This window comes from Nematostella vectensis, chromosome 9 (assembly GCF_932526225.1).
Source record: "Nematostella vectensis chromosome 9, jaNemVect1.1, whole genome shotgun sequence".
Classification (NCBI taxonomy): Eukaryota; Metazoa; Cnidaria; class Anthozoa; order Actiniaria; family Edwardsiidae; genus Nematostella; species Nematostella vectensis.
In genome coordinates this window covers 2231477-2259217 of record NC_064042.1, presented here as the reverse complement: position 1 = coordinate 2259217, position 27741 = coordinate 2231477, and the positions used below count along the sequence as shown (strand labels likewise).

Sequence of the window (27741 nt, the reverse complement as noted above, 5' to 3'; positions counted from 1 at the left end):
TTTTTGAAAGTGTAATAGCACAGGAAACTCTCCCCTCCCTCTATACGTGTACAGGGAACCTAATAAAAGCGACTGGGACTAGGATGCGAGTCCGGGATGAGTTTAAGGGATCTCAGTCAGCCACACCTTTGTTATGCTTTCAACCAATATAGAAAGACAAATCATTAAAAAAATTACCATCTAAGAACAAAATTTTATGCTTCGTTTAACCAAGCTCAATAGAACATATCACAGCAACTTTAACTTTCTCAAATAAGCCGATGGAAATGTATGCTTTTTCACACTTGGTATTTTGCTAGGATGACAAAATGGCGGGTATCAGACTTATTACGGAGGGGCGGTAAATGTTAGGGGAGAGTACTATAGCTGCCTCTTCATTATAGTGGATTTAGAGACGATAGAATTTGCCACACAACTGATTTCACATTTTATAAATTTGATTTTCAAAATTAAGTTTCTATTTCAAAACGAATAGTTCAAAACGATCGATAGGAAAACTCCTATAGCCGTCGTCCATCTTGCGAGAGCGTGTTCCCGTTTGCAGCCGTCTCCTCTCCCACCTGGAGGCAATACAATCACTCCTGGCCAACATTAATCGTTGTCCACAATAAGTCGAGTTTTCCGCGATAGATGAGGAGACAATATGTTTCCGGAAATTGTTCCTCTTGACAGAGATCATCTGGATTAAAATCATTTTCAACAGTAACAAATAATCTGAGATGCATTCATTGTCTTGAAAACGAACGCATGCGGCTTAACTGTGCCAAGCTGTCAAGGGTATTTTTGATCAGTGAATTGATATCGCTGATGATAAGCGTCGGGTGACTCCCCAAAGAGTCACCTCCCCAAAGAGTCACCGTACTTTAATTCTTCCAAAGTGATCAGCGTTGTTTATCAAATTCCGGGCTCTCGCCCTTGATCCAATACATGTCCTTTCACTACTTGGAAGTCTTCTTGGAATTAACAACATTTCAAAATGGCGGAATCCGCGATGAGAATGGCGATGAACGTGCCGGAATTAACAGCAATGTGGATATGATTGTGATGACGATTAAATGTAATGATAATGTTAATGATAATTAGTGTTCAGAGATGAGGTGATGGTTTTGTTGATGCTGGTGGTTATCAACGCATTTGTTATCCTTTTTAACGTATTTCTATCGGTCCTCGTCGTCGTTAATCTGTCCCACAGGTTGGAAGGGTAAAATGGTCTGGCCGCGCTCAGGGTCCCTTAGCTTGAAGATCTTTACAGTTGGCCCGCCACCGATGGCACTAAAAACGGAAAGAAAGAGCCCTTGAGCTAATCTTCGAGGAAAACAGCTAAATAAGATGCAAAATAGCTTTATGAGCCAACACATGGACGACAACAAATTGTTAAGGCGTGTCTTACATTCCATGGAAAAAGTCACTTTGAATCCAACAAACTCCTATACCTAACTCACGTCCTGTGGTGTGGGATAAAACCCTGTAGCTGTTTTTTCACTACCTTTAGCCGTTTCCTAAAACCCAATCTCCCCTGATACCTATCTCATATCCTGTGGCTGCTGAAATAACATTTAACGGACCCAACATACCCCCATATCTACCTCATGTTGTGGTGTGGTGTGCTGTCGCTGTTCCTTCGCTACTTTCAGCTGTTACCTTAAACCCAACATAACCCCAATAACTACCTTACGCCCTGTGTTGTTAGAAGAATGAACTGTCGCTGTTCCTTCGCTACCTTCAGCTGTTACCTTAATCGAACCATAAACCCAACTTAGCCCCCATACCTACCTCATGTCCTTTGATTTGAGAAGAATGAACTGTCGCTGTTCCTTCGCTACCTTCAGCTGTCACCTGAAACCCAACATAGCCCCCATATCTTCCTTATGTCTTGTGGTGTGAGAAGAATGAACTGTCGCTGTAGCTGTTCTTTCGCTACCTTCAGCTATCACCTTGAACCCAACATAGCCCCCATACCTACCTCATGTCTTGTGGTGTGAGAAGAATGAACTGTCGCTGTAGCTGTTCTTTCGCTACCTTCAGCTGTCACCTTGAACCCAACATAGCCCCTATACCTACCTCATGTCTTGTGGTGTGAGAAGAATGAACTGTCGCTGTAGCTGTTCTTTCGCTACCTTCAGCTATCACCTTGAACCCAGCATAGGCCCCATACCTACCTCATGTCTTGTGGTGTGAGCAGAATGAACTGTCGCTGTAGCTGTTCTTTCGCTACCTTCAGCTGTCACCTTGAACCCAACATAACCCCCATATCTACCTCATGTCTTGTGATGTGAGAAGAATGAACTGTCGCTGTAGCTGTTCTTTCGCTACCTTCAGCTGTCACCTTGAACCCAACATAGCCCCTATACCTACCTCATGTCTTGTGGTGTGAGAAGAATGAACTGTCGCTGTAGCTGTTCTTTCGCTACCTTCAGCTGTCACCTTGAACCCAACATAGCCCCTATACCTACCTCATGTCTTGTGGTGTGAGAAGAATGAACTGTCGCTGTAGCTGTTCTTTCGCTACCTTCAGCTATCACCTTGAACCCAACATAGCCCCCATACCTACCTCATGTCTTGTGGTGTGAGAAGAATGAACTGTCGCTGTAGCTGTTCTTTCGCTACCTTCAGCATCATCTGCATGCTAATGCGGCGGTTCACCATGTCCTAAGACGAGAAATGCATTAGACATCCTACTCCCTGGCATTCTTACCGAGTTTCCTGTGTACAGAGAAACCCACGAGGAAGAGCTGGGTTCGGAACAGGCAGGGTTTCCTATGACGTCAAAATTATGACTATCCACAACAGGAAACCCGCTAAGAATGCCTGTTTTACGACTAAAAAAAAGTTTAAATCGCCTTATGATGCAGACCTTTCTTCCCATAACAATGACAGCTGTAGAGGCTGGGATCAAATTATTAGGGAGCTATATTTATTATTTTCCTTTAATGCACTAAAATGTCACAGAAACGCCTTTAAAATTTGATCATTTAGTTTTTTTTTCCTGATGTAAACAAAAATGTAGTAAACTCTGGAAAGCCGGTATGACCCTGAGCTGTCATTACACGTGCATTAACTATAAATGGGCTAATTTTACTTTTTATGACATTTGTTTACCATGAATACGTCAAATTCATCGAGACATCTAAACGGCGACTCCATGGCTTCCCACAAAGCCATGATGAACGATACAGTAGAGAAGGATCTCTCGCCACCAGATAACGAACGAGTGTCTTTGGCATTACGCCCTTTGCCCTGCTCTACATTCACCTAGAAAAACAACCCCATAAGTACTAGGTCTTCGTAAAGCATGTTTTATAGTGAGACGCGCGCTTGCTACCGTGGCCCGCCAATATATAGAATCAAAGTTTTGATTGACCAACACCAGGATAATTCCATCATTCTCTGATTTGCACTCGAGCATTTATTAGCCTGGCTGGTTGGCTAGGGAAGCTCATGTCAATCAGAATAGATAGTACGTTTCTCGGGTCAGGTTTCAATTGGTTTACTTCTAAAGACTGTCAAGATGGCCACACTAGGGAGCATCACTTCTGTCATGCCATGATCAAGTGCTTGGCATGACTCCCTTTTTTTTAAATACCGTTTAAATGTTCACCTAGTCACGAATAAACATGTATTTAAGCACGACGACTGTGTCACGAAATATGGCACAGCAAGCCAGCACCTCATTTAAGTGAGTGAAGTGCAGTGAGAGACGGGACCTCCTGCTTTACGACCTTATTCGAAATGACCGAGAGCCACGCTTCTCAAATAATCCTAGGCTGACCTGAAAATCTCCATGGGTTTATGCACTGGGCTCAAAGGCAAAGTAAGGCACCTCTGTCTTGGTGAAGTAATAAAAAAGGCGTTATCACCTGAAGGTATAAGGCCTCGTTCTTGTGGTCAAACTTCATCTTGCCCTGGTAACCACGCTGCGAGAGCATCATCGAAAAGAAGAAGGCAGCACGGATGGCGATGAAACCCCGGTAATCTTGATATGCTTGTGTTCTTTTCTTCATCATGTTTGTTAAACGCTGAAAGAATAATAAAATAAAAATATAATTACTGGGTTTGGAACCAGGGAAATCAACTGGTTGAACGGGGAGTTAATAGCTGTCCTTTACTGTCTTCTTTCAGTATACTGCGCGAATTCTCGGTAATAACTTCCAACTGCTTAACCGCTCTCTGGCTTCCGTCATTCAAACTAACGGGGTTTCATAGATGTTTTTTTATTACTTATTTATTGATTAGTGCCTTGCGGAGAGGTAGCGTGATTGAAAACTATTTCAGTGCTGACCAATGAGTCAGAAGGCGATATAGCAGTGTTGGAAACCATCGGGAAGATTTTGCAGAATGTTAAAAACCGTCCTAACGTGGAAATTTGTGCTAAACACTTTGAATAATACATTGCACATGATACACATAACGTTTACACTGTACTGGACATTTTACGTTGTTCTGTTTCACTCACTGCTTTATTCACATTTCCGTGCTACGGAAAGCCAAATCAAAGTATCGTAGTTATTTTTTTTTATATTTAATATAATATTATATATAATTAGCTACCTTGTTGAAGCGTCTGAGGTTCTTCAAAGAATCTTTGATGTGTTCCAGCTCTTTCAAAGCGTCGAAGTATTGTTTTGTTATCTGATCGTGCGTGCCGTGGCTGCGAGAAGAACAAATTATCATGATTATTAAAGGAGGTCATCCGCCCCGCCATTTTACACTCCCGCACAATACCGAGGACGTCAGCAAATAAAAATACGAAAAGCGGTTTATCTTATTTCCATAAACCTCACCAGCCAATCAGTGGGCAAAATAATGCTTTGGTGCGCTTCAAAATACGGATACCTAGAAGCTTTGAGTCTGTCAGCCGCCATTTTGTCATTCTAGCAAAATATCAAGTGTGAGCAAGGATCCAACCTTGTCATGGTGGCCCCGATAGCAAACGTTGTATGGTTAACTTTGTAACGGTGGCGCACGTCGCAAGGTTACATGCGATGACTCACTTTTTCTTCTGTTCCTCTGTCCTGATACACTTTTCTTTCTGCAGAATCTCGGACTCCAAGGATTTTACGGTTTTCTTTGTCTCTATCTTATCGGGACTGCCGCAATACTGAGCGGCCATTGCAGAAGTGCTCTGACACAAACAACACAGTCACGTCATCCTTATGAAGCAAAGGAACAGACAGTCTTCCAACTCTGATCCACTTGAATCATTATAAAATAAAATCCAAATAAAAGAGGACTCATATGGAAACACTGAAGTGCTTCACTTGCGAGTGAATCGATCCTGTAACAGTGCAGTGTTCCATGTGATAAGGAAGTTTATAGTAACCTGAAATAGGAAAGCCGGGAATCAACTAATTAGTGGTGGAGAACACGGGAGGTTAAAGAAGGCCAACCTTGCCGCTCCCGCACAATATCGACACAAGGAAGCCATTCAAGTAACTGATGGGGTTTCTATAAAATATCGTCAATAAAGTATATGACTTCATTCATGGGATTGCTGCTTTGAAGTTGTATCTTGCAAGCACAACGTTACATTTTTAAATGTACAACAATAACAATGATAACAAAGATTGAAATTCTTCAAGTAAATTTACCATGTTTCGCGTAAAATAAGTATATGGAAAACAAGCCCTCTTGATATAGCGGTGTATTATTTATGTCTATTGCCATGTCGTTTGACTGAGGTTACTCCGCACTAAAAGAATATTTTATTATTAATGCCAGTACCTCTATTTTCCGCGTCATTTCCACCACCGCTTTCTCAGCTTTGCTGATCGCGTCCTTGTTTTCCTGCACCTTATCTGAGTAGTGCTTTCTGTTATTCTTTGCTGTCAGGATCTCCACCATTGTCTCTTCTTGCTTTTTCTATCAGAGGTAAAACGAGACAGAATGCAGTTCAAGTTAAGTACCAACCAGAGAACTCTCTTGCCTAAGGAAAACACCGTTTTTCATTTGCCGTTCAAAAGCATGTAAATGGACAAGTTCCATTGCTCTTTATTCATTTGCATGCATTTGCATCAGAAACGGTACTTTATAAAAACGGGTTGGACCCAGGGCTAGCTTCACTACTTTCGTTCTCCTGTAAATGTATAATAACCAAAAGCCCGGCATATGAGGACAATGGGGGTTCAGGTATGGTTTTTCCCGAAGCAAGAGATATTCACTGGATGTGATGGATAAGATCTATCAACACCTAGTTTTTGGCGCTTATGTCGTTATCTCATTCAACAAACAGAACCTATTTTCCAGTTAGTCAGAAAAATGTGCCTTCCTTGCAACGATAAGGAATGTACTGGAAAAACGCCAGATCAAGGGTCAATGGGTTAAATTTGATTGATGGAACCAAGAGCACTTTACCTCAAGGGAAGCTTTGGCAATAGTTCACATAACAGAGAAGACAACATAAATAGTAATAAACTTATCCTTACAATTTTTTTTACACTTTCTTCTGTTTGTCTTGTAATGTGTAAAGCAATGTATAAGTGTAACATGTCTCTTAGAACAAACAAACAAACAAACAAACACACAAACAAACAAACAGACAAACAAACAAACTGATGTACCGTGAGTGGCTCATGCTTCCTCAGGAGCACCTCCATCTTCTCCTTGAATCTCTGCTTCTTTAGCTCCTGCTTCTGGTGCTTCTCTTTGATGGCTTCAAACTCCTCTTCTAGTTTCGTTTTCTACATAGGGAAACAAATCAATGGCTATCATTTTTCTAGATGGTCTAAAAAAGCCTATGATAACTCCTAGAGTTAGGGACAAGGCTTGTTTTCAAGATTAGGGCGAGCAAAAGCGTAGTAAGTACAAATTCCTGCAAGTTTACGTGGGACTTTTTCGAATAACAAATTTCTAGGGTGACTATTATCAGAAGCAGCAAAAACCTTGAGAGTACCTGTTCTTTCAGCTCTGCAATCTGTTGAGTGATATTCACAACCTCCTCTTCCTAGAAAATGGACATATGCCAATATGAGGACAAAATGAGAGGGGAAATAAGTATTGACCAACATGCACAACCATTACAAATGTCTATTTAAGTGTGATTTGCATGTTGGAATCACAGTTTAAATTGCTGACAGCTGATGAAGTTCCCTCCAATAAAATAGCATATTTCTAGTATCTGCTTTGGTTTTTTCTCAAAACTGTCAAGGAGACCACAATAGTGTACATTGCACTGTAAGTAAAAACTATATTTTGCTAAGAAGGTGATTAGCAGGGTTAAAACAATTCCCTAAAAAAAAAAAAACTTTGGGTTTTCCTTCGGGTATGATGAAGAAAAAATTAGAAAACGCTGATAGTGGTATATAATTATTATCACCATTCCAAACAATAGCATCAACATTATCAGTAGCACACATACCAGAGTTGTTACATCTGGAAGCTCTTCTTCTTCAAAATTTTCAAGCTCTTTGATTTCCTGTGAAGTTAAATGAGGTAAATGAGAAAAAAAAAATCAAAAGATTACCTTGTTTTCTTATACATGTATAAGAATATGTATCCATAGTTTTAGCGCTTTACAAATAAATGTACTATTATTATTATTAGCATACTCCCTTCCCTCCTACAAAATCACAGTGCCTCCTCCCTCCTGGTCAGATTGTTTGGTTAGTGACGCTACTTTACCTATCTTCACTAACCTCCAATAGCCGATTGACAACCTCCTGCTCTCGCATAGCTTTGTTGGTAGTTCTGACAAGCTCTCTCTTGTTTTCAGCAATGTTGGCCTCTTGCTGACGTAGTTCGTCTTGTAACTGCTGATGCTGCTGCCTTTTGTTATTCAGATCTCTCTCAAGACGTCTGTGGAGCATCAAGCATCACTTTATTGACATAAAACAATGTGTATTCCCTTTTTAATAGTTCCCTGCAGCATCTTATGAAAAGGCGCCATTAAGAAGTGCCACCCCTAATACAAAAACTAAACACTATATGCCTTGATTACTTTGACAGGAATCAAGGCTTATGATTCAAAGATACAAATGTCTGACCAGTTTCTGAAATCATATTCTAATTGCAAGCAGTTTTAGATAAACGGTTTGTAGACACTTGCACAGAAAATGTTTAAAGCATTTTGCTACTCTATAATTTCTTTTTCAAATATGACAATTTTCTTCAAAACAAGACACAAGGATGTACTTTATCATTAAGGATCATAACTGATATCAAAACAGAATGTTAATGTGATTGTCCCTAAAACTAATAGTAACAACTGTAATGGCTATCAATGGTACCTGATTTCCTGTTCAATGTCCTGTTGCAAGAAATGTGCACTAGAACTTGTTGCAGAGTAGTACTTGGCTGATCGTCCCCCTATCACTTGGTCACCATTGATAGCATAAGCCTAAAACAAACCAGGACTCAATCAATTTGAGGGAATACTGCGCCCAGGCAAGATAAATAAACATGGCATTGAATTTACTAAAGGCAATAAGAAGCCTGAGCACCAGGGAATACCAGGCAGAAGAGAACAAGTTACTTTTTCAAAAACTAAGGGAAAGTCATGGTAAACTGTGTTTGATTTTTTAGCTTAGGGTTTTGTCATAACCATGCCATGCCAGCAACTTGTCATTAAATGAAGATGGGTGTTGTTTGTCTTACAATTCCCACTCCTTGCCCAAGGACTTGTGATTAAATGTAGAAGGGTATTGCTTGTATTAAAATATGTGTTGTTCGCTTTACCATGGCTGCCCCTTGGCTAGTAACTTGTCCTTATTTGTAGAAGGGTGTTGCTTATCTTACCATATAGAGGATTATAGTCTTACCATATGGGTATTGTTGGTCTTACCATATGGGTTTTGTTTATCTTATTATAATGTTATTATATTATCGATGTTCTAATCTAACCATATGGATGTTTTAGTCTAACATATGGATGTTGTTACCATGCCTGCCCCTTGGGGAGTATGAAAGAACATGACGTCACGTGCTTCCTTGGGGTCTTCAACCAGAAGAACAGACTCCACACTGAGCTATGATAGGAACAGAACCAGAACTATGACCTTTGTAATCTTATTATAAGTAGAACCAAAATGATATAATCCTAAACAAAATTGGTGCAGATAACCAACCTGATCAATCAAGCAGTTTGTCGCTACAGGGTCATCAACTACCAGCTCATCCAATACTGTAGTGTACTTACAGCGAGGCTTCTAAAAAAACACAAAAGAAACAACTCTTTACATAAGAGAAAATATCAAGTACATAACAAAATAAACCTGGGGTTGCGTTGTTCACTGTATATGTATTAGTAGAATATATTGCTTATATATTAGCATTTCATTCTAAGGTCTCCAATTAAGCTACAAAATTCAGGGTGTGATTTTCTACTTCAAGATCTAGTGCTCATGTTTTCAACCTCATCTGGTAAAAAGATAAGAAAACAGGCTATAACATGCCTTCCCCTCTACACCCCCCACCATGGGTAATACAAACACTCACGTTTCTTGAGACGTCATGAACTCTGTCCTGGAACCTGCTGATGATGATCTGTGGGATACTGTTTGGTGGGCACACCTGCTTCATAATCTGTCGCAGGATCTGCTCATCGTGACTATCAGTACAACAGAACGCTATTGCCAAACCCTTAATGCAGCTCTCCACAGCCAACGCCCATTTCTGATTCTTCAATTTGAGATGAGCACCTGTAAAGATCCAAGTATAAGATCTTGCCCAGGGTTTTATGGCATGGTCCAACAGAGCTTGAACAAGGACCTGCAGTATAAAAGGTGCGCGCGCCTGGTCCAAGTTGTCATATTGGCTAGACTTTGTGGAGTGCAAAGCTCGATAAAAAGAAGCAAAAGAAATATGAGTAAGCTCGAAATACTGTCTTAAACATCAATAGTGCAAAGATAACTAATTTTTTAATCCTCTCTGGAGACTGGACAGTTAAGAAATAGAGAATTGAGCGATTTTGAGGCAAAAAAAATGTTGAGGTTTCGTTATTTTCATTTCAAACGAGAATTTTATTTTCAATCACAATTTTTGTCCTTGTTGCCATAGAAAATCACTCCCAAAAAGCTCACCGTCAAGCATCATCGGGAATGATGACTTGGACTAGGTCCGTGCCTTTTAAACTGCGGGTCCTTCTTTAATCTTGCTCCCAGATGAGAGGGTACAAAAACATATTAAGACCTGTGAACATTAACTCTATATTAAGCTCTATATTGTAACTAGCACAGATGTTATACAAAAATAAGTTTTTGTTGCTCCCTGTGATCAGATATCAGGGGATAATTTAGATAGCAAAAAAAAAAAAATCACCAAAAATATTATTACCTTGGTCTAAGGAGTTATTTTGAAACAAATTTCCTGTGGTATAGTTTTGATCGAAAATTAACCCCCAAAAATGTGTTACCTATCGGCCCCACAGGCAATCTGTGAAAGCGAGTTCTCCTTGCAGCTTGCTGAATGTGATTGACAAGGTCTGGCATCCATGGACCAAACAGTCTCAACTTATCCCTGGTGCTGCTCTGAAGGTTTGTCAAGTTCCTCTGGGTGGCATCAACAGCACGTTTGGCATCATTCACATCCGTTCTAGCAAACAACAACAATGTGCAACCAAAGTTTAGATCTGAATAATTCCTCATCCTCAACCCTATCACTTGGTGCATAGACTACAGACTGAAAGTATTTTAACATTTTCCAGCATGGATTTGGTGTGGATTCCGCATGGGTTCTGAGTGGGGTTTACGTGCCCAGGTTATTTTAATAAAAATATTTTATTAAAATATGGTTTACATAGCTTGGTAAAGGGTTTCAGGGGTTTAGCATCAGACCCACTAATCTATCTTTATAAAATGTTTAAAATGTATAAAATGTTTCTTGCAAAGCTTATAATTCCCAAAGTATCAATAACAAAATGGGAAATATTGCCTACTTGAGAGAGTAGCTGTTTTCTTTTGCCCGACTCAATGCCTGGTTTAGCTGATCCTTGTGGTGACTGGTGATATTGAGCTGGTTCTGACCAGCTTGATGATCCTCTCTCTTCTTTGCCAAAGTTTCCTCTCTTTGCCGTCTCTCAGCTTCTCGGTCATGGAGTGCACTGTAATCAAATAATCAAGAAAATGGAAACCTTCAATCTAAGCATTACCCAGCATCACACATGTAATATTATAGCCCCATACAGAAAGCTTAAACATAAGCATTGCCGGGGCCACTACACTCAAGCTTTAGCCAGCATTACGCATGTAAAGTTATAGCCCAATACAAACAGCTCAAACACAATACACTTGTTATTACTTGATTTTTAGTGGAACTAAACTGCATACCCGGGCCTTGTCTAGTGAACTTACGATTGCTTGATCTCACTGATCCTTTCTGTGAGGTCACTCATGTCCTGTTCAGCAGATCTGAGGCTTTGTCTGGCTTTACGAACTTCAGACTAATAAATAAAGGAAATAAAGGTAGCAGTTTATTATAAAGTAGGTGTGCTAGGTATTCAGGGATAATAAAACCTGAGTAGTCATGTCATTGAACCTGCTCTCTCAATCTCTCAAACAAACACTTTGGTCTACATAATGTGAGGAAGTGGCATTTTTTTTTCTACTAACATACACATTTTCAAAATAATTTTTTTTAAATCTGCTAGATTTTTGCCAGCTTGGTTGATTTGGTGGAAAAAAAGCCTGCATACTAGAAATATGAGAAGGGGATACAGAAAAAGAGCTGACAAAGAACAGAAAACAGCCCACTATTGCTTTCAGCCGGCTGCCATTTTGAACCCTGATTAGTCTGCCTTGTTGTCGTTGTCAAGGTTGGAAAATTACAGTAAAGAACAAAAGATAAAGGACAGCAATAACAAGTACCTCTTTCTTTCGGAGGGCAATCTTAATATCCTTGAGCTCTGCCTCAATCTCTGTCTGTTCTGGTTGCGCCTCCCTTGCCTCTTTAAGGACAGTTTCAATCTCAGCTTCAATGGCCTGCGATTCGGATTCCAGTCTAAGGACTTCTGCATTGCATTCTTCAACCTTTGCCTCATACCTTGGCAGTTTGTCTTGCTTGGATTTCACTTCTCGTTCTAAGGGACCAAGTCTCTGCAAGTAAAAATAACCAATGCTAAGATCATCAATCACAAATGAGACATATGGGACTATTTGAAAAATAAATACCAAAGATAACTTAAATATAAATTTTTAAATGCTTATTCAAAATTATTTACTACATAGCCAGGCATATTACCTAATCTTCAATCCTATATACTAATCCTATATACATCTAAATTTGACCTGACCAACAAGAGCACTGTGCAAACTGCTCCAGGAGTGAGTGTGTAAGCACTGACATTGAAAAAGTTATCATGGATCAGCAGCCTTTTATTTTAATCCCTTAATATAGGTTAAAGTGGAAAGAGACTTAATCACCTATTATAGCATGCCACTCCCTATTATCCTGTGCCACAACCTATTATTGCATGCCAGTCCCTATTATTGCATGCCACTCCCAATTACCATATGACACTTCCTATTATCCCATGCCACTCCCTATTATCTCATGCCACTCCTATACAGCAGGTAGAGTTGGACAGTAGCTCACTCACTTTCTCATATTCAATGACCTCTGCCCATGCCCTCTCCTTCTTCAACTCTTCCACCTGGTCCTTCATTGTTCTCAGCTGCTTCAGGTCGTTGTACTTGTTCTCAAGGATCTTCACTTCCTTCTCAGTTATCGGGATCATCTGGACACAATAAACATTAGCATTAGAATTTGATTAAAGTGATCATAAGGTTTGCATTCTTGTAATTAGGGTCACCTGATACAAGCATGGGCCGTAACATCACCTTTAGAGTTGAGGATCATATGTCCGAAGGGATCACTTGAAACATTTCAGTCCTCTTTGTATTTCTTTTCGATTATTAGGTTGTCTGATGGGGTTAATGGGAGTACTTGGTCATACAACTCACTCTTATCAGATGATCTTTTAGAGTTGAATAATGCCCCCTTATCAGTTGAATATATTCACAAGTTGAGTTATGCCACTCTAATCAGATGATTATAATCACAAGTTCACTAACCTTTGCCTTTTTCTCCAACATGTCATTGATAACCTCTTGATGTGTGAGTACCATCTGGTAATCGTCACTGATCTGCTCAAGTTGAGTCGCCTTCAAGAAGAACTGACAAAAGGATGACATTTACACATCTGGGTTTTCTCCAAAGCATCTCCTTGTAAAAGTACAGATAAAAGCTATAAAGAGTAAGCCTGAAGAGGAAAAACCTTAGTTGTCTAACTAAGGAATAGCTTCTAGTCTGGCATGGTTGTGGTAATGAGAATGATTCACTTGACATTGTTGACATTAATAACTACCTTATTACACTTAATTTTCGTGTCACTTAAATTTCGTGAATTTCGTTATTTAAAAAATTAATAAATTCAGCCCACTCATGTTTTTGTTACAGTTTTGATGATTAAAACACATTTGTATTTCACTTGGTTTGCTTGATTTTATTGATCTGAGACCTTTAATTACCTTGTATTTGTCTTTGGGGTCAGAAGAGTTAAGGAAGTTCCTACTGGTGTCTTGGTTCAAGACAGAAATAGGGTTATCCACCTGAATAGATACATTTAGCAAACCTTAGACTTATGACCCTACTACTTTAAACACACAACAAAGTGTACAGCCTTATGTAACATGTACACTGCGCCCCATTACATGTACTCCCTATCTACTTGCACATCCTTCCACTTTTACACCCTATGGCTTGTACACCTTAGAACTTGGGTTTACAATGGAGAGGAAATTAGACACCTGAATGTTGAATTGATCCAAGATGTGATTCAGCTCTTCTTTCTTAGTGGAAACTGTTTTGCCTACAAAAAAAAACATTTTAAGATAATCAAAAACATTAAACAATTTCCTAAACTTAAAAAAAAAAAAACAGGCACAATAAAAAATGTGGAGTGGTAGAGCCAACTCACAAGTAGGGACTTCTTACCAGAGTGAGATTTCAGCTTGTAAGAACCACTTCCATCACTATTAATGCGTCGCTCCACTGTTATCGAAGGGCCATATTTGTCCTTACAATAAGCATCTAAGCCACGATTTCTAAGCTTGATAGAAATAAGTGCATAATGGCAATGTTCTTTGATGAACCCCTTCAGTGAGCTTCCTCGGCTTGTGACTGTAGCTTTGCCCCCTAGGCCTACCACTAAGGCTGTCATGATGGCACTTTTTCCACCTAAAATTCATCAACAAGGTATTACAGTTCGAAAAACAATCTAGCTTGTTTTAGCACCCAGCTTCTAATAATGCCCGCCCCTAAGGTGCTAACTACTACTACCCAGAAAAGTAAGGGTTTTTTTTTATAAGCAAAGGACAATAGATCTCAGAAAAGCTAAATCCTCTCAGCCACAGAAGTTTAATTTTTCTTTTTAGCAATTCATGTTTTAAAAATGAAACCCCTCTTCAGGACAATGAGGCTTGAAATTTATGCCCTATATAATGAATATAAGAGAATACCCCTTGCGCTATAAACTAGGTTGAACTTACTTCCATTACGGCCAATGATGAAGTTAACATTTGGACCCAGTGGAACCTCTAGCATGGTGTGACACATGAAGTTGACCAGGGTGACTTTCTCAATGATCCCGACTTCCGCCTCATCCTATGAATGGAAATATTCCATGACAACTTGGTTCTTTGATAAACACCATTCTGATCAAAAGCATGTAGTTAACCAAGAAAGTCCGACAGAAAACAGACAACCCTCTTAAGTCTAGAATTTTTGAAGAAATGTAACAAAGCCAAAATCTATTGACTGTAGAATACCGCAAACTTTATTTTACTTATATGTATAGTATGCAAAGCAACAGGTAGTATTTTGCATTTACCCAGTTAAACATCACAATTCTTTCCCACCATATGTTTTGGCCTTACTGTAGATATTGGCCTCTTAGTAAAAACAGTCATTAGAGACATTTAGCACCGCGTTTTTTCCGGAAACGGCAAATGTCATCCTCGGGGACCCAGGGCGTCGCGGAGATCGGGCACACAGGGAGCGCGCGTTTCTAATCCAATTAGTCGCCTGACTAGACCTGGTGCCTTTTTCCAATTAGCGCCTGTAAAAACAGTCTCGAAATTTACATATCAAGAGGGAAAAGAAAAACTATGCGCTAAACATAACAAATAATATTGGGAAAATTCTATGGAAAGGCTTAAATTATTCTAGATACTTCAAGGGTTGAGTCAAGTTTGAGTGATTTTACTTGAACTCTTTATTTAATTAACCTTTGATGTACAAAATAATTCCGATCGAGAAATCAAACGCATTCTAAATGAGTATATGAGCCTATCGTCACAGACTAGAAGTACTACGAACAGAGATCAACTCTAAACTGGAAAAAAAACTTATTAAGTGGAAACATCTTAGGGTCCTGACCCCGTACGCAGTTCTGCTCAAGGTTAAACCAATCAGCTATCGAGCTATGATTTGGGGTTTGCATGGCGCAGATCTGCGCGGTTTGAGCAAATCAGATGTTATAGATCTCGGTCACATCAAGGAGGTGTTGACATACAACAACCAGACTACTCTGTATGACATAAATATCTGGTTATTACATGTCAACAGAGGTCAAAGCCTTTGTTAATTCTCAAACGAAAGGTAAAACAAAACCTCTGAAAGTCTGAACGAAAACACCTTCCTTCGACTAAATACAATAATTAAGCCCGAAATTTCTCAAAATAAGCGAGTACTTAACAGATAATTGAAAGTACTCTGGATATAGTGACACGTTTATTTTTAATCAATATGTTTTAATCAATATATTTCGATGTTACGCTAAATACGGGATTCGCTGATACATGAGCAGTCCTGCGCTAAAGGAAGTGAATAATTGTATCATTATTGGCTAATGCAAGCGCAGGACTGCGCTTTGTGTCTTGTGACCACTTGCAATGATAAGCACTCCAACTAGCGTTGCCTCGCGTTATAGCCGGCTTGATCATTCCGAATTTATTGTTAAGCAACCAAAGATGGATATTTGTATGGTTGCATGCGCATTTACAAAGAAAGCAAAGTAACAAGTCGGCCGTGGCCGATTAAGGCTTGCCAAGCTTCCAGTTGAAATTGGAAAATAACGCAAGGACTCTTCTGGGATACAAGGTATTTAAAGAAATATCATAAACTCCGAAAATAAGGAAGGCATTATATTGGAGTTAATCGATTAACTCTAACGAGGAGATACACTAAGGATGTTCCAGTATTTGAGGACACTGTTCTTAACGCGCCAAAACAATCCCGCCATATTAGCACCCTTCAAGTAAGCTAAAAATAATACACATATCAAACAGAAAAAGTATCAATTTGAGAAACTATAATAATAAAAGAAGACCTGTGGAAATAATGTTGCTCCTTTTTAGCTTATTGTATTTAGTCAAAGAAGGTGTTTTCGTTCAGACTTTCAGAGGTTTTGTTTTACCTTTTGTTTGAGAATTAACAAAGGCTTTGACCTCTGTTGACATGTAATAACCAGATATTTATGTCATACAGAGTAGACTGGTTGTTGTATGTCAACACCTCCTTGATGTGACCAAGATCTATAGCGTCTGATCGGCTCAAACAGCGCAGATCTGCGCCATGCAAACCCCAAATCATAGCTCGATAGCTGATTGGTTTAACCTTGAGCAGAACTGCGTACAGGGTCAGGACCCTAAGATGTTTCCACTTAATAAGTTTTTTTTTCCAGTTTAGAGTTGATCTCTGTTTACGACGTTTCTGCGTTATATTTCGTATGCAAAGATGCACAAAATCGTTAATTTTAACAAGAACTGCGGTCCCAAAAATAATTCGGAAGTCAGTGGTCCACTCTTCGATAAGCCTATCGGTGTTAGGGCATTTTCCAATGTACGCAGAAGGGATATTACCTGCTATTTCATAATGGAGCAGAGCGGGAAAAGACATGATTGGATATTGTGCTCAAGTTTCTACTTGCTCGCGCAACCCTTTGCAGACTCCAGGCTAAATCTGATGGTGAGACTTTTACCAAACCGAGCAGGCTTTGTTATTTAGGTGTTTTTGAAGTGTTTCTGTGCGTGAGGTCTGTCTGCTTTTCAAATTCACAAGGATCGCACTGATTGGTCTCATTTTAATTTAATTATAAAATGAGACCAATCAGAGAGCTAGTTTGATTTAGTTTTTAGAAATGGGTTTTACAGAGCAGTTGCCCAGGGCCTCTTTCAGCCTGTTTCTTTCTCGCGCCATGCTCCCTGTGTTCCCAATCTCTGCGACACCCTGGGTCCCCGAGAATAGGCAAATGTCAAACCTCTGGGTGTCTTGTGGCAACGCCTTCGGTCAAGTTTGCAGTCTGCAGTTAGCGCTTCGACCTCAGGAGCACCACCTAGCCGTAAGTGATTTACCTCAGCAGTTTTCCCCTCAAATTTTCTATAAGCTCACGTTTGTGACCATAAATTAGTGTTCTTAATCATTTGGCAATTTGCACAATTACTGAAACTTTTGGCCATGGTTAAAGTCAAGCACATATTTTGCACTTTTTCCCCAAAAATGCTGCATTTCCGGCCAAATGTGCTAAACAACATTTTTGCCAGTATGTCAAACCGCAAACCAGTAATAGCTTACTGCAGTTTGCCGTTTGTGGTTGATCCTGAAAATGTGATGCTAAATGTCTCTAATAACTGGATAACTGGCCAAATTTAATGCAGTCATGAAAAATAACATGTCAGTGGGTGAAACATTACATAAGTCAATTAAAAAAAAATTAACATACATTTATTTATAAGAACATCCAGCTTGAGATTTAATCAAATTTTTAGAACAAGCTAAGAACATGCCGAGGCTAAGATAGCAGATTTTTTTTTCTTTTTAGTCCTGATGCATTCTATAATGCATAATATAAATGTACTCATAGTAAAAACCTTATGCACTAGTCATTTGAACCCCCCACCCCCATGGTCCCGGGGAAGTGTAGGGTTTACGTGGGGGTTTAGAGCACTTTTGAACAGAATCTGTCCCGAGGGGGTGGGGGAATTGACAGTTTTTGACTCTAAGACTTGTCCCAACCATGGGGGCTTGGGGACAAATGAATAACATTACAAATGTACTTTACAAAAGTCATGCTTTGAGACTATTTCTCTTCTGTAACAAGCAATTCCATGTATCAGCGTGTGGCAAGCTGCATGGCAAAATTGCGAAAACCAACATGATTGATAACTAATGCCAGATGAAGATAATTTATTTCCATTTTTGTTGGTATTTGTTATCTTCATAGTTATGAGTACAAATGTACTCGCTGAAGTGTACTGGCTTTGAAAGATGAAGGCATATTTCAGATGACTTGTTCTCAGGTAGTTGCCTATAGTTTGCATCCCGAGGGGTAGGGGCATTTGACTGCAGTTTTGTCCCGAGGGGGTGGGGTTTTTTCTCTGTTTTTTACAGGGTCAAAGTCTAATCCCCCAACCTTTCCCGGACCATGGGGGTGGGGGTTTCAATTGACTAGTGCATCATTATTGCTATTGATCATTAGTGTAATTCTGTTTCTATTAATTCAGAGGTTGTTATGTTCTTATATACACTAAACTTTTTAAGAACATCGTTAAGAACATATTCAGCCTAAAATGTCCCAAAAATAAGAACGGCCCAGCCTCAACTGAAAATAGACGTAATAGGGAAGCTTCAAGCTCAGGTATGTCACTCTTTGGATCAAAGTTTGATATTAACAAAGTTTGATTGTAAACAAACACGCATCAAACATGGCCTTGAACTCAAATACTCGAGATATCTACCCTTACCTTATTGGTCGCAAGTTCAGGCTGTGTGCAGTCCAAGTCATCTGAGTCCTGTAGGTCCGTATCATTAGCATCATCGGTATCTGGTTTGCTTCGCTTGCTGCTCTGCGCGTGGCTTGTGCTGGGTTCAGAACTCGCACCTTCATCTCCGCTCGCATCTGAATCGCTTTCTTCTTGAATGGTACGGTTTCGCTTCCTTCGATTCACCATGTCCAATGGAAATAATACAGATTAAACCAGCAGCACTAGGTTTTTTAGAACGCCCACAGCTGAGAAAGGGTAGGAAGATGGAGAAAAAGGTTTGTATGAGTCCACAAACGCTCGTCTGTTGTTTTGCGTGGCTCAGATTTCAGAAAATGGCGCTAAATGCGCGCAAAACACCATGGGTAAAGCACAGGTAAACCACAAGCTGTTATTTCCTCCCCTCCCCCTCCCCCTCGATGAACCCATGGTTACGATTCGCACACTTGTTTATGCTGTATTTCAAGCGGAACAAAATACTCAAATTACAACCATAATCTCATAAATCAACCCATTCTTTATAACTTATTCGCTGATTTTGTGATAAACTGCATTGTGAATGGATGGAAGTGACGACAAGGGCAAAATAAACGAGGGACGAGTGAAAACATTCGCCCCACCTGAAATAATCGCCGCCATTTTGGATCCCGAGGACGCCCTTGAAACTGTTAGAAACACGGGCGAAAATGGCGTGGAGAGCCAAGCAAATGATCAACGTACCACCCTCACAGCGCAAATATTAAGTATGGAGGACGGAGAGCCTTTTGGGAATGATAACATCTCCAGAGAGGACGAGCTTTTGCGCGACTCTTTGAACGATTCGCTTGAATTCGAGGTAAAAGATTCGTTTCAAGATGAGGAAGAAGCTAACCGAAACTCTACTGCTAAAGACAAACGATCAACAATCAACTCTGTGAATTCTAAACACGAGTCAATCAAATCTCGACAAAGTGTCAAAAGTGTTCAAAGCACTTCCAATGAGGTACCGAATGCCAAAAATAAAAGTGCCAACCCACAGAAGTTGGGAACAAAAACAAAAACAGAGCCTTCCCCACCTAAAGTTAATTTTATCGACAAGAATAAAGAGGTCGGCAAGAGGACTAAAGGTGGTAGTTATGCTGCAAAATTTCAGCAAAAAGTCAAATTAAAATACGATAAGGATTTTAAAGGAGGTCATAGCACAACTACTAATAATCTTCTTGAAGAAACTTCTGAGCAATACGATTACTTCGAATCATCATTTAACTCAAGGACTGGCAATGCACTAAGTAACACATCTGGTACTCACCTCAATGCAAACATGTACAGGGGATATGCCAGTAATATGAGTACGTATTACAACCCTGAGAACACCTATGGGCTGAATAACAACCCTTATAGCATGCCACAGGAGTATGCTTACTGGGGCAGTGTGGTTGATGCCCAGTATCAGTATTTAAACCAGCCCTACCAGACACCGTATAGTGATTTTGGCCTGAGGTATAGTAACCATGGGCAACAGAGCTACCAGCCATTAGCAGGTACTGCAACATACCCATATAATGGGTACCATAGAGCCTATCCAGTGATGACTCAGGGTTATACCTCCTACTCATCGCAATCAGCTCCACCCGGCGGCCCAAACTATGCTAGACAGCCTCTTATTGAACGTGTGGAATTTTTTGCTGAGCATGATGATCTAGCTTTATCACTACCAAATTCCAGATTTGTTAATAATTCCCAAAGATTTCAAGAATGTTCGTTGATGCAAAGGAGATTTGTGTCAGAGCCACAGCTCTCTACATCACCTATGATAAAGGATAGTAAAGGACCAGAGTCTGGAAATAATGGTGGAGACTCGCTCACAAGCCCTCGGCAACCAGTGGATTATAAACCTTATACGTTAAAGGAGTATCGACAGATAAGGAATGAGCAGCCTAGTCAGATGGGGAGTCTAGGGCCAGATACAGATTCCGAAGAGTACAAACAAAAGGTATGGAATATAATTTGTTGACAAGCATTAAAAAAAATCCAGGGTTTCCTCTGTCTTAACAATTCGAACCAAAGAAAAAGCCCTTTTGTCATAACTTGTGGTCTGTTCTAAAGGAAAGGAAGCATCCAGTGTGACCAACTAGACTTACTGGTAGCACTATATGTAATGTGACCAATATCACACCTTTTGGTATTGAAACAATTGGCTATTCCACCTAAAACATGGGCCTTCATCATGTCGGTTGTTGTGGTAGATTTGTTGAACAAACTACTGTACCTTATTACACATTTAGAAAAAAAATTTTCACAACATCATAATTCCGCGATTTTGATGTGGCAATTTTTCACTTTATTCGTGATTTTGGGATAATAAAATCAAGCAAAACAAGTGGAATTGAAATGTGCTGTGTAATTATTAAAACTTAAACAATTTGTAACAGAAAGATGTGTGGGCTAAATTTAGTTTCATAAAAAGCAATAGTCCAACTTAACCCCTTACTGTACTTTATGTACATAAGATGACTAAATAAAACGGCCAATATTCCCCCAAAGGCTTCTTGTGTACTCACTCAATTTTCACACATCCAAATTTTTGCGTTACTTTATTTTTGCGAATCTTTTAAAATCGTGAAATTAAAGTGAAACGAAAATAAAGTGTAATAAGGTATACAAACTGGTAGTTGTAGTAGCCGACCTAACCCTTTCTGAATAAAAATAAACATGCCCACAACCCCACGGCTGGAATTACCAAGATCAATACTCATATAGTCATATATAGTGCAACCAATCACAGCCTTCAATGTTGGAACCATAGACATCAAATGTGTACAAGCAAAAACAGGTCATTCCGCAAGTTCTCCATCAATGATTTTGGTTAAGGGTGTTAAGTATCACCCTTGATTTGTATTACATGTTTTTAGAAGGTTTTGATTGATATTTTAGTTATACAAGTTAAATAAGCAGAAGGAATATGCCGAGATGCTGCGAAGCCAACATGCAGCACTCAAGCCACACTGGGAGAAAAAGGCCCCGCCCTTAAACCCCACCCCAGCAAGACTCAAGCAAGCAGAGGCTAAGCGTAAAGCTGTGAGTAAACTACATTTTTATTTTAGTTAAATTTGACATGGAAATTGTTCTATCAATTATTATTATTTGATAATTGCTACACTTTCTTCTCCAGGCCATGAACTATGCCAAAACAGTGCCCAAACCTAAGACAATGACACCCAGACAACCTTACATCAGAACAGAGCAGCCTCAAAGTCTGGCTGAGACCGGAGATCTTACATTGGTGGAGATACTGAGACTGCGGCATGAGAAGGAGAAACATGAGGTAGATGTCATCAGAAAAGACATAGCAGCAAAAATAAGGCACTAGATTGTACAATATATAGCTTAGATACAGGTACTGGTATGCTCCCTAGGCAGTGTGTATACTGTACATCCTTGGACAAACATTCTTGGGTGCACATCTGAGAAGCAAATCTTCTACTGATCAGAAGTGTCATTGGTGGCTTAATGTGGATATGGGGACATAGTTGCTTCAATTAAATTGGGCAAAAGGACAATGCCCACCACCTTGACACAAAAGAACAAGATAATAGAGATTAAAGCACCCATTATCAGAACAAAGAATGTAAGACAAAAGCAACTAGTTCATAATCATTGTAATGTGGATCAAAATACTTCATGGATCCTTTCTACGGACATAATGTTGAATTAATATCCCGATATTTTTTTGTAGAAAAGGTATAAATAAGAACATCAAATGAGGCTCAGATAGTATGTATAAATTAATTGACTTGGCTCAAGACATAGAACAAGGTTTTGGAAAAGCTATCATATATATTTTAATAATTTATAGAATATGTACAAATAGGTCTCATCTAATGCATGTATTTGTTTATGTCATTATCAGGCTCCTTTACATGCACATATTTATAAAACCTATTTTATTGTATCAAAAACTCAATGGTATTTTGGTTTATATGTTGTTTATGTAATAGACAATGTAACTTATTTGGATTTTTATGGAGTTACTCCTTTCCAAAGTACACTCGATTAATGACATAATTTAACACCATTATAGTATAAATTTGTGCCTTTTAAATATATCCTTATCGTTCTAAATGTAAATATAAAGTTACAATTTTTAATTGCAGACAATTCTTTTTAAAGTTTTTATACTGTGATGTAAAAATATTCTACAGTTTAAAACTAGAAATTTTAGTTTCTAAAGTATCATCTTGCTGCCTCCACACAGTATATGGAAACTCCACTGTGGATGCTGCACCAACCCTTCCCTAAAATAGAGCGAATTTTAATCAATAATTTACACATTACAACAAATCTAAATTGCTAAAGTTCTGAGGAACCCTGTAAAAAAGAGGAGCATTTTGTAGGTTGAGCTTCCATTATACTTTTTTTTCAACTTTTTAACTGTGGGGTGCGAAAAAAACCTTGGGTCCACTTCTGCGAAGGTTTGATTTAGATATCAGACCCATCATGCTTACCACTTTATCAATCGCTAGAACTGCCATTTCAAATGGTTCAGATAGCGTCCCTGCCTTGGTTTGACTAACTCTGACCACTTGCTCACAAGCCTCCTGTGGAGTGTATCCCTGCGCATCAACCAAAAATACTAAAATTTAACAGCACATCCAGTTAATACGTACAGTGTCAATACACAAGGGTGGATCTTACAGATTTTACTAAAAATATAAGGAAGTATCATGCACTTCACAGAAGAACATTGTACCTGGCCCCTTGCTTCAACCCCCTGCCCCCTCCCGCTGACTACCATGGCCATCTCGACAGTTTCAGAAAGTAAGCCAATTCAGATGCAAGAAAACTCCTATGTGATTAACATGAGCTTCACAAGCCACACAGTGTGATTAAAACGCTTACAGTGTGAATATAAGAATATGTGAAACTCATATTGCTTACTTTTATAATACATAGGTTACCCTATTTTTAAATAATGTCAAATCAAAAGCACAAATGGTAGAATACCTGGCTCATAAGCTGTACAGCTTGATAACTTGGACAAAAACGAAGCAAAAAATCACCATCTCCAGATGCTAACAAGAAAATAAAAGTAGTAGGAATGGCACAGCAGAAATCATCCTTTTTTAATTCCACTAACCTACAGCTGCTCCAGTCTGAAATAGAAAAAAATTGAATCTGGTTTATTATAATTTTTTTGCTCCTTTTGTATCTCATAATTTATCTCTCTCTTTCTCATCGTCCCTATTTTTGCCTTTCTTCCTTTATTAAAAACAAGGTTTTCTACCAAGAGAGGGGGACCTAGATACAAGCATGACAGCTGAGGGGTGTTTGGGGATTACTCTGTATTTGGAAAGCTATAATTTTTTGGGAGTGAAAAAGGTGATTAATTTTCTTAATTCCAATGAAAAAGGAGAATTTTTTTTTAAACATGAAGGGCTAAATGATAAGGGAGGTATTTTTATTCATAATGATGTGTAATATATTTGCTAAAGTTCTGTAGAGGATCAGGGTATGATGGGTATCAAGTTTGTGGTTGTGTTCAAACCTATTGACTGGATAGAATCATTGTTTTTTTCTTACTAAAGTCTCCAATAATCAACACACCTCATTATCTGCAAACAGGCCAGACCCAGGAAGAGGGGAATCCCCTACACGACCAGGTGACTTGAATGGCTTTCCACTACTAGACACACCTATAAGAAGGGATTTCCTGGTAATTTCACTGGACACAGTGATAAGCTTTCCAATTTATTATTAGCTTCCCAATTTATTATTATTGTTGTTGTTAATTATTATTATTAGAGTGCACATGCTCCCCCTTACTAGTGTGAATCCCCCCAGAAATTCCTGTGAAGGCTAAAAAGCAATTCCCTGGTGATTTCATATGGCACCCTAAGAGGATGAGGGAAATTCCCTTCATGAGTAGGTGACTTGAATGGCTTTCCACTACTGACAAACCTGTGTTAGAAGGTTTCTTCTGGTAATAACAAAGAGCACCCATAACTCTACCTAAAAGGATGGAAAACCATCCCTTCCCTAGTAGAAGGTCAGCCCCCTAGTAGAAAGGTTCCCCCCCTGAATTCAAAAAGGGGTGACTAGAAGGACTTCCCCCCCCCTCTTCATGCATTATTACTAACCTGCAAGGAGCTGGCTTTTGCTGTCAAGCACTAAGACACCTGGAGTTGAAAAAAAAAAGTTTTTACCCTTCTAAGCCAACTTTACAAAAATTACATCTCCCCCCTGTCCACCCTACTCTTGCTATTCCTTGAAATACAGATGGTCTTCTTTTCTAAAAACCATGACCCTATAGCCTGGCATCCAGGGATTAGGGATCCAGGGCATCGCAACAAAGCGGAACCTAAAATAAACTTGGCCACAAACCGGCCTGGTGCATGATTTCCAGATAAAGTAAAACAAACTTATTTAAATAAAAGATATTTGTTACCTAATGTATCATGACCTTCTTTAGCCAGCTTTTGTCCTTGGTGTTTCTACAAAAGAAAAAAGTTTGTTTAACAGCATGACAGTAATCGTAATCTTTTCTCAGAAGATAATCATCTGCCATACTCACCTTATAAGCATCTTTGCTTTCTTGAGTTTGTAAGGACTCCTCACTCTCTATCTTTACTCCATTTTGTTCAGCAAAAGTGCGTGCACCACTGCCAACAAGCATGCTGTGAGGTGATCGCTCAAGAACCAGACGAGCCACAGAAAAAGGTGTCGCAACTCTGCAATAAAAAAGAATGAATGGACTATGAGGAAATATCTGTTGTGGTTTGAAATGCTTCTTGGTTTGAAATTGTTAAAACCAGTTTGAAAAAAAATTCAAACCATGCCACATTTGTTGTGGTTTGAAATGCTTCTTGGTTTGAATTTTTTTCAAACTGGTTTTAACATTTTCAAACCAAGAAGCATTTCAAACCACAACATATCCTAAATACAAAAGCACAACAGAAAAAGCTGTATAAAACTGTTATTGCTAGAAGTTCCTCTAATTTCCATCCCTAAAAAAAATACCCAATTTTTTTTCATGCAGAAATTATATTTGGGCAACTAAAGAAATAGTCAATTTCAACCCATATTTTTCTTCTATTTAGTAATATGGAGTACCAGGAGTATAGAGAGTGGGGCAACAATGATTTTTAAAGAACTCACCCTTGTAAAGCAGCCACAGCACCAAATTGGCAATGATCCCCTAACATAACGGCAGAATCACACTCCACCACACCCTCAGAGTTAGGGTACCCACCACGCCCAACCACATAGCGACCAGTCAAGGGGTCATCTTCAACATCTAGAGTATAGGTGGTCAAAAGTTGTTAGAACATCCTTGCTTGCCAGGGTCCACCCCTCTCATATCCCAGGGGCAAGGAGGAGCTTTTCACATCTCTCAGCTTTTCACATTTCATTTCAAGATTAACGGAACAACTCTGGCTTGGTGGGCAAAGTCTGAGGGGTCACTCTCCCTTGCCTCTGGGATTATATATGAGAGGGATGGACCCTGGTGCATGAGGATGATGTCTGCTTTGTCACCTTCTTGACCCTGGGGAATTTGAGGGGTATATACGGTTTTTCAGATATTAGGCAAGGCGAACCCGCCTAAGGCGGAAACATGGTAACATACAAGTATGTTACCATCATTAGTGTTAATGGGGGAGGGGGTCAAACTGGAATGATCAATTCTCAATATGTTGGAATTCCAGGTGCATGCTTCTGCCATTGACAACCATAGTCAACGTCTCATCTTTGTCATTTACGATGTGTACAATAAATAGTTTAACATCAGAACATATGACCGTTTGATGCTTCTGAAATGGTTTCTCCTATGAAGTACTTATAAGTAAGTCATGTATGATTGAATCCGTGAAAAGCTTCCATTCTCCAATAATGATATCTTGGAATCTGTGTATCTAATGAGTGTATCTAGCTTCCCTTACCATTTATTCCTTTCTCTAAAGCATCTAGACTATTTCTTCCTTTCAACAGCTCGTCGGCAATGACCCTCACAGCTTGGTTACTGAAAGCCCATGTGCCAACAACGACCGCCATCTTGTTGTGGTACAATGGGCTCCCTGTGGTAAGGGCAGTTATGGGGATGCTGTGGTACGGTAAGGGCAGTTGGGGGTGGACGGATCCCTATCCAGGATTTTTTTCCGGGGGGAGGGGGAGCAACATGACGACTAGGGTTGCAACGCCAATAGAGGATACTCAACAACTATTTTCTCCCATAGAGGGGGTTGCGCTCCTTGCATTTACTAGTCATTTGAAACCCCAACCCCCATTGCCCTAGGTGAGGTCAGAACAACACTGAAAAAGCCCCCATCCCCTTGGGACAAAACTGCAATCAAATGCCCTGGGGGTGCAAATGGTACAACTACATCAGGCCCGTACCCAGGATTTCCTTATAAAGAAAATGGACCTAATTTTTCCCAGGGGGGGAGTTCTCTGATAAAAATCTGACCACCCCTAACAAAAAGGGACTTTTTTATGCCTTTGCAGTATCTCCAAGGGACGTTAATTGTCGGATTTGGCTACTAAAAAGTCTGACTTATGGATTGGTGACATACCAGAGTGACCTAGCTTATGCTTTATAGTTTTGTCTACAAAAAGCATGTCTATTGAGAACCGAAAGTGGACTTTCGACAGTTGTGGGGGGTGTGTCACCCCCCTGGGTATGGGCCTGTACGTGACATATTAGACAAGTGCAATGTTCTAATGCCCTTGGGTTGTTGTTTTTTGTTTTGAAAGTCAAGAGTCGAAATCCCTCGGGACAGATTCTCTTAGTGCTCCCACCTTAACCACACTCTTCCCGGGACAAAAGAAATGGCGATTTCAAATGACTTAGGTGCATAAGAAAAGTGTTCTATGACCCAATGCTGCAAACACCTACCCTCAGCAAGTCCTGCCTAGTGACTCTGAATTGATTATGGCAGACTTTTGCAATCTTAGACTCTGCAGTGGAATAACAAACTATGTATCACAAGGTTCGTCACTGTGCGACCCATGGCAAAGC

The 27741-nt window shown here is 39.6% G+C and overlaps 3 protein-coding genes across 9 annotated transcripts; 1 reads left to right on the top strand and 2 right to left on the bottom strand.

Moving 5' to 3' along the window:
• Positions 1 to 173: 173 nt before the first annotated feature.
• Positions 174 to 19098, bottom strand: LOC5509932 (structural maintenance of chromosomes protein 6). 7 transcript variants are annotated; one of them, XM_048732717.1, is made up of 27 exons: positions 18732 to 19098; positions 14478 to 14592; positions 13924 to 14166; positions 13737 to 13798; positions 13458 to 13538; positions 13002 to 13103; positions 12527 to 12664; positions 11796 to 12023; positions 11283 to 11371; positions 10868 to 11032; positions 10346 to 10524; positions 9430 to 9632; positions 9060 to 9140; positions 8874 to 8960; positions 8223 to 8332; positions 7632 to 7791; positions 7355 to 7411; positions 6890 to 6940; positions 6558 to 6677; positions 5722 to 5859; positions 4992 to 5122; positions 4549 to 4648; positions 3858 to 4016; positions 3100 to 3252; positions 2608 to 2649; positions 2454 to 2509; positions 174 to 1272 (listed from the first exon to the last, which is right to left on the bottom strand). In XM_048732717.1, the coding sequence occupies exons 1-27, from the start codon at positions 18936 to 18938 to the stop codon at positions 1158 to 1160; spliced, it is 3372 nt and encodes a 1123-aa protein (XP_048588674.1). In that variant the 5' UTR covers positions 18939 to 19098; the 3' UTR covers positions 174 to 1157. The 7 variants fall into 7 exon arrangements, with proteins under 7 accessions (XP_048588674.1, XP_048588675.1, XP_032234889.2 ...); XM_048732718.1 differs by lacking the exon at positions 2454 to 2509 and adding an exon at positions 2062 to 2117; XM_032378998.2 differs by lacking the exon at positions 2454 to 2509 and having other exon boundaries at positions 2552 to 2649.
• Positions 19096 to 22681, top strand: LOC5509943. The gene is made up of 3 exons (XM_001630366.3): positions 19096 to 20721; positions 21663 to 21806; positions 21901 to 22681. The coding sequence occupies exons 1-3, from the start codon at positions 19309 to 19311 to the stop codon at positions 22096 to 22098; spliced, it is 1755 nt and encodes a 584-aa protein (XP_001630416.2). The 5' UTR covers positions 19096 to 19308; the 3' UTR covers positions 22099 to 22681.
• Positions 22546 to 27730, bottom strand: LOC5509947 (N(4)-(Beta-N-acetylglucosaminyl)-L-asparaginase). The gene is made up of 11 exons (XM_032379004.2): positions 27619 to 27730; positions 26666 to 26800; positions 25884 to 26022; positions 25300 to 25456; positions 25174 to 25219; positions 24866 to 24904; positions 24333 to 24421; positions 23866 to 23881; positions 23733 to 23800; positions 23234 to 23341; positions 22546 to 23023 (listed from the first exon to the last, which is right to left on the bottom strand). The coding sequence occupies exons 2-11, from the start codon at positions 26775 to 26777 to the stop codon at positions 22925 to 22927; spliced, it is 873 nt and encodes a 290-aa protein (XP_032234895.2). The 5' UTR covers positions 26778 to 26800; positions 27619 to 27730; the 3' UTR covers positions 22546 to 22924.
• Between the last annotated feature and the right edge of the window lie 11 nt (positions 27731 to 27741).

Excerpts from the sequence above, each read along its gene's own strand:
- LOC5509932 (XM_032378998.2), bottom strand. The coding sequence starts at position 18,938 with ATGGTGAATCGAAGGAAGCGAAACCGTACCATTCAAGAAGAAAGCGAT. Across the intron at positions 12,024-12,526 it reads AGGTCATTGAATATGAGAAA|AGACTTGGTCCCTTAGAACG; the intron begins GTGAGTGAGCTA and ends TTTTACTTGCAG. Across the intron at positions 2,650-3,099 it reads ATGAATTTGACGTATTCATG|GACATGGTGAACCGCCGCAT; the intron begins GTAAACAAATGT and ends TTCTCGTCTTAG.
- LOC5509943 (XM_001630366.3), top strand. The coding sequence starts at position 19,309 with ATGGATGGAAGTGACGACAAGGGCAAAATAAACGAGGGACGAGTGAAA. Across the intron at positions 20,722-21,662 it reads CCGAAGAGTACAAACAAAAG|TTATACAAGTTAAATAAGCA; the intron begins GTATGGAATATA and ends TTGATATTTTAG. Across the intron at positions 21,807-21,900 it reads CAGAGGCTAAGCGTAAAGCT|GCCATGAACTATGCCAAAAC; the intron begins GTGAGTAAACTA and ends TTTCTTCTCCAG.
- LOC5509947 (XM_032379004.2), bottom strand. The coding sequence starts at position 26,777 with ATGGCGGTCGTTGTTGGCACATGGGCTTTCAGTAACCAAGCTGTGAGG. Across the intron at positions 24,905-25,173 it reads AGAAGGTCATGATACATTAG|GTGTCTTAGTGCTTGACAGC; the intron begins GTAACAAATATC and ends TTTCAACTCCAG. Across the intron at positions 23,024-23,233 it reads TTCTAGCGATTGATAAAGTG|GGAAGGGTTGGTGCAGCATC; the intron begins GTAAGCATGATG and ends GCTCTATTTTAG.